General features: G+C 41.3%; 1 protein-coding gene across 1 annotated transcript in view; it reads left to right on the forward strand.

The window, feature by feature from the left end:
* Positions 1–4,867, forward strand: part of WNT7B (Wnt family member 7B) — a 96,880-nt gene extending 92,013 nt beyond the window's left edge. Inside the window, exon 4 of the mRNA XM_075051804.1 lies at positions 2,355–4,867. Coding sequence (XP_074907905.1) covers positions 2,355–2,834 — 480 coding nt within the window. The 3' untranslated portion in view covers positions 2,835–4,867. The remainder of the gene's footprint in view (positions 1–2,354) is intronic.
* Positions 4,868–6,000: the final 1,133 nt, after the last annotated feature.

Below are 6,000 nucleotides of genomic sequence, written 5' to 3' on the forward strand. Positions count from 1 at the left end.
GAGCCCACACAAGAGTAAGGGGCTTCACAAGCTTCACCTCTTCCCACTCTTTGAGCAGGTTACTGACTTGGCCATTTCAGCCAACGCCCAGACAACAGGAACACGGGCAGAACGTGACAAAACGTGTACTCTTCACCAAGATTTACTGCTTAGGGAGAAGAGGAGCATGAATCAGGTGTGGCAGATCCATCCCATCGGTAATGCCTTCCTGGAAGTCCTTAGATCTTAGTGCTCTTTGGTGAAGGTGTGGAGAAGGTTGTCTCCATCCACCTTTCGCCGTGGATTTTGCTGCAGTTCTTGTGGTTGCAACTGTGTGTTAACCAGTGGTTGAGAAAGCTATAGAAACAGGCTAGTTTCAAAAAACCATATTTCAGCAATATGAAGCAAAACTTTTAAGCGCTTTTATACATATCTACATGCACATCTAAATACCAATAGATTATTTTAACCCAGATTTGTGGTACAGGATTGGAATCTTGTTTGGGGGTCTTTTTGAAAAATCATGTCCTGCTGCACAGGCACAAAGTAGAGACAGAGGAGACCCCAGAAAGAGTCTGGAGTATTTCATAAGGCATTCCTCTGCTCCCTGCCACTGAAATGCTGCTGCTGCAGCAGGAGGTGGCAAGTTTTCTCTTTTTTCCATAGGGAAGACAGGAAGGTGATACAGTTTGGCAGTGACCTTTCCAGTGTCCACGAAAAGCAGCTCATCACAGCCTCGCCGATTTTCTTTTTCAGAGTAGTTGCAGCTATAGGAACTTCTTGCATAACCCAGTAAACCTTCCAGGAAATCACCTTTTGTGCCTCTAACAGGCTAATTTGACCTTGACTTGGGAAAAGCCTGTGGTTCCAGAAGGTCTAAGGTATTTTTGAATAGGATGCTCAGCTATCTTGTACTTGCTGCTGTATGTTGGCAAGGGAGAATCAAAACCAAATATTCTCTTTAATATTGAAACCCCAGAAATTTGGGAAAAAAACAAAACATACAATTTAAGTGAAACTCGAACAACTCAGGAGGGTGCCCTCTATTTGCAGGGATAACCAGATCTGTACAGCTTTTATTTTAAGGCCAGTTTCTTAAGCAGTAAGCATTTTTTACTTCCCTTCTACTTCATTATGCCATTGTACTCAGATTTCGGCCCTTTTATCCTTTGCCCATTTCAGTCATGTTCTGGGATCTGCAACGAAACCACTACAGGAGATGGTCTGCAGCATCAGTAATGCTTTAAGACAAGCTCGGTAGCTCATATTTCTTTGTTAGCATCCCACTGCGAAGGGGAAAGATCAGTTTGCTTTGTTCTTAGGCCTTGATTTTCATAAGCTAATGATGACTGTGGGTGTAATTGTGGTCAGGCTTAAGTGGTAGCGCGAGGGCAGAAAAACAGAGAGGCGCTTCCGTGAGGCTGGTTTCCTCTCTGCCGCGCACACGGAGCGGGAGGGCATCTGCTCGCCTTCCCCCGGGCGCACGTCCGTGCCCGGGGAAGGAGGGATGTGCCAGCCCTCCTTGTGGAAGCCCCAGAGCCCACCAGTTTGAGCCCCTTCTAGGGACCATCTGATGCTGGATTAACCTCCTCTAGATTCACCTCCTCTAGCAATAGCAATAATAAGGGCTCCCACTGCTCTCTGGCTCCCAGCTGAGCAGGACCCTTCAGTGGATTTTATTTCCTCTAACATGGCACAATTGTTGCCCTAGTGCAAAAAACGTATTTGTGGCTGATCGTGTTCTTGATAGTTGGGCTAGATGCTGCAAGGAGTGCTGCTTTTAAAGGGGATGGTATGCTCTGTGCGTTGAATAGTTAATAGGTACGCTGGTGTTACCACTGCTGGTGTAGGCAAAACTTTTAATTATGCAGTGAACATGAATGCTGTTCAGCCACACAGTATATATTGTTCTGTGATATTAAAGCTGGTCAAAATTTTTTAAACATTTTTGAACATTACTTAAAGCAGTTGAGATTAACTATTCTGAATTTTACAACACTTGAAAAAGACATTATTTTTTTCTATTTTCAAAATGAAAAAGGTTTGAAAAAATTTTAGGTCACTGGAGTCCCATGAATTACTTTGGCTCTAAAGACATGTCTTCTGAAATTTAAGTAAATATCCTCCCATATTTGGAGACATAATGCAAATGTTTTCTAATAAAATGACAAAACACTGCATTTCCGACCAGGCACCATGTAAAACAAAGTGTATTGTGAGCGTTCTGCTGGGAGGTGAGAAGATTTATAAGCATGCATTTGAAAAATTTCAATCAGCAGTAATGAATATTCATATGAACTAAACAGACTCAGATTTAGGCAAGCTTGCAATACCGTTTTCCTGCAGTAACAATATGCAAATGTCTGTACACATAGGTTCTCGAAGAGAGAATGAAATTGGAGTGCAAGTGTCACGGAGTTTCAGGTTCCTGTACAACTAAGACCTGCTGGACCACGCTTCCTAAATTCAGAGAGATTGGATATATTTTGAAAGAGAAGTACAATGCTGCAGTGCAAGTGGAGGTGGTACGAGCCAGTAGACTAAGACAGCCGACCTTCCTGAAGATCAAGCAGATTAAGAGTTACCAGAAACCCATGGAAACGGATTTAGTGTACATTGAAAAGTCACCCAACTACTGTGAGGAAGATGCTTCCACAGGGAGCGTCGGTACCCAGGGACGACTCTGCAACCGTACCTCTCCCAACGCGGATGGGTGTGACATGATGTGCTGTGGAAGAGGGTACAACACACACCAGTACACCAAGGTGTGGCAGTGTAATTGCAAATTCCACTGGTGCTGCTTTGTGAAGTGCAACACGTGTAGCGAGCGGACAGAGGTGTTCACCTGCAAATAATGGCATCACGTGCAAATGAACAGAACAAATCACCGCGAGTGAAGAAAGTGGAGTACAACAAACGACGACAGCATCATTTTGCACATCTAAACTTCTTTGGGAAAAAAAAAAAACCAACCAACCACCACCACAACAACCACTCCCTCCCCACTACTTACACTTCTAAGGATGGTGCATTTTGGCTGGCTGGCTGTTGTAACTGCTTTGGAAACAAGGGCAACAGGATTAAGGTGATGTTGACAACCACATGAAACTTTCTCTCTCTTTCTCTTTTTTTTTTTTTAAACTACAGCCTGGGTGTTGTAGAGTTCTCCTAGTAAGTGTTTTAAGTTATACATATCAGAGAAGCTGACTGCATTGCAGCTCCCATGGAATTTAAAAGAAAAAGACACTTTCTTCTATTTTACAACAACAAAACCACCGAGCCCTGTGCAAATAAAGACTTTTTTTAAGGAAATGAAATCTTCACTGACTAGAACACAGCAGTCTTGCTGCAAAAACCTAAATTTCTAAGAAAGCAGGTAGCGAGAAAACAACTGGTAGGGAGACAAAAATCTATGGCGGAAATACTCCACTATCAGTTTGCAAAAAAATAACGTTCACAAAATTACATCAGCTGCCAGTGACACTGGAACTCTTTGAATGAACATTAAAAATAATTATTTATGTTTTTAATAGTATCAAAAAATTCTAAGCACTAACGGGTAGCTATGTCTTAATTCTGTACTAAATGTAAACTTATTGGAACTCTGACTTTATGATTTTTGTATTTGGTTCTCCCTAAGTTCTTCAATGCTACTGATCTGTTGTCACTCCACTATTAGAGAGTTCAATTACTGTAGGCCTTAAGCAATTACCAGAACTGAGCAAAAAGATCATGCAAAACTGTGGTTACAAATGCTTGATAAAGACTTTTCTTGCTTGCCTCCTGCATAAGAATGACTCTTTTTAGACTCAGGCTCGAGGCGTGGAGCACCTGCTCTCCAGCTCCTCGTAGGGAGTTTTAGGACACAAAGACATGCTTCGACAAATATCAAAGGTTTTGCTTGGCCATCAAAGGCACTGGCTGGATCTTCCGAGTATTGCATTTTGCCTTTAACTGTTGAAAGTTAATATTACCGGTAGTTTTAAATAACTTATGCCCAGTATGAACTGAGAAGTTAATAAAAGTATGGTAGCTGAGCTCTGGGTTGCTGCAACCTGTGAGCTGTGGTGGCTTCACGAGCATAAGAAAGCTATAATTTGGGTTAGTCTGTGTCGTCATTATTCTAAGGTTGGCAATAGCATACTCCCTCGTAAATACATGAATGTTAAGAAAGAAGCTGACTTTTTACACCAGCACTCAATTCTAATTCACACACCTTTTCCCTACAAGAGATTTAAAAAAAATTCTCAGATATTTTACTACTGTAAAATCTAGTGTTTTTAACACTAAGAGCCAGATATGCCCACTTATAACACAGCACATTTAATCCCATAAATGTTTACTTGTAGCAAGGGTCCCTACCTGATTTTCTGAAAACTTGGATTAAAAATTTCCTAACGTCTGAGTATCTGCATTTCCAGCTTTTGTTTCATTTTATTACTTTTGTTGAGGGACTGCCCAGCCACGAGCCCTCTCCATCTGACATGGGAGCACTTGCCACACCACACAGTGCTCTTGAGGCAAGGGGCTGGGGGAGCTACCGCTGCCCCAGCTCCCGTGCTGGATATGTGAATGAGCCAGGATTACCGCCATAATTTATGGGCCTGTATCATCAAAAGTAACTAATCACTTGGGGACCTTCATTCGAACATTCACGAGGACCTGTCTTTCTGACCCCAAGCACTTACCCTCTGAAAATCAGACCCCTTTGATGAGTCTCCCATAAAGCAATCCAAAACTGAAGAGCTCATTTTTTTTCATTGTTGCTGTTGGTTTCTAAATACCAGCCTTGGTGTGAACGGGTGCAACTCCACAGAAGTCAACAGGGGCCCTCCAAAATGCTAGAGTCACCCCACATAACTTAAAGTCCCTTTGATTCATGGGTATTGTTGTCGAATAATAGTGATATACTGTACTTTCACTACATTCTTGACAGGAAGCAAATAAAGCTCCCAGACACAGTAATGCACAGTCTTATGGTACTAGATACTGTAAATATATTAGAATAGTATTTGTTAAGTACAATTGAGGAATCCAATTAAGTTATATTATTGTATATCGTTTAAATGTCTATAGAGTATTTTAAATTATTGTGAACTACACTGCGTTAAAAAAGAAAAAAAAGGTTATATATTATAACACCAACCACTCTGAAAAGTGGACCAAAGTGACACTTTCGCTCTTTTTTTTACATACCCCTATTTCAAATAGCTCTGTCAGCTATTGTAACACCATGGTAACAGTCCTATGATTGCATTCACTGTCTAGAATATAATGTTTCAGAGCATCCTATAAAAGTTTTGCTCGTGTGGGGGTGCAGCATTCAGAAAGGTACTGTATGGCACAAAGCGGGGGCTGACCATGGGAATGCATGGACTTTGAACTATGTCCCAAGGAAAAGCAGTTTTGGTCAGAAAACACCGTTACCACTAATATACTGAAACACCCCCCCCCAAAATGGTGACCTTCTAATGAAGGTGTCTGTGAACAGAAGTGGGTTACACTTAACTTTTATTTTTAAAAAAATGTAGTTTGACGTCAAAGAACTGTGACAATAGAGGTTTGAATGCAACCGGCAACACAACGTGGTTTAACCGTACCTTAGCCATGACAAAACTAAAAATACTGTACGTTATTAAAGAATTTAAGAGCAAAGATCAATTTGTTTACTACGTTAATGTTTTATGGCAAGCAGAAAACAAAAGATGAAATGTGTTTCCATTAAAACTTAATTTTTTCCCCTTCTAGTTCCCTTTCTTTTTGTTTGTTATTCATTTAGAAGAAAGAAAGAAGGCCACAACGCCTTATGCAAAGGCCATTTGTGTACAGGCTTCTCTGGATGAGAAACGATAGGCAGATTCCAAGTCCAAAGCAGTTTTTGTGGTTTGTGAGAAACAGTAATGAACACACCTGTGTTTGGTATCACAGTCCAAAGTCATCTACCTACACCAGTGGTACAGAGAACTGGCACAAGCACCAACCTTGTTACTGCCAGAGACTTCAGTTGGCTCAGATGAGAAG

This window comes from Buteo buteo, chromosome 19 (genome assembly GCF_964188355.1).
Source record: "Buteo buteo chromosome 19, bButBut1.hap1.1, whole genome shotgun sequence".
NCBI classification, from domain to species: domain Eukaryota; kingdom Metazoa; phylum Chordata; class Aves; order Accipitriformes; family Accipitridae; genus Buteo; species Buteo buteo.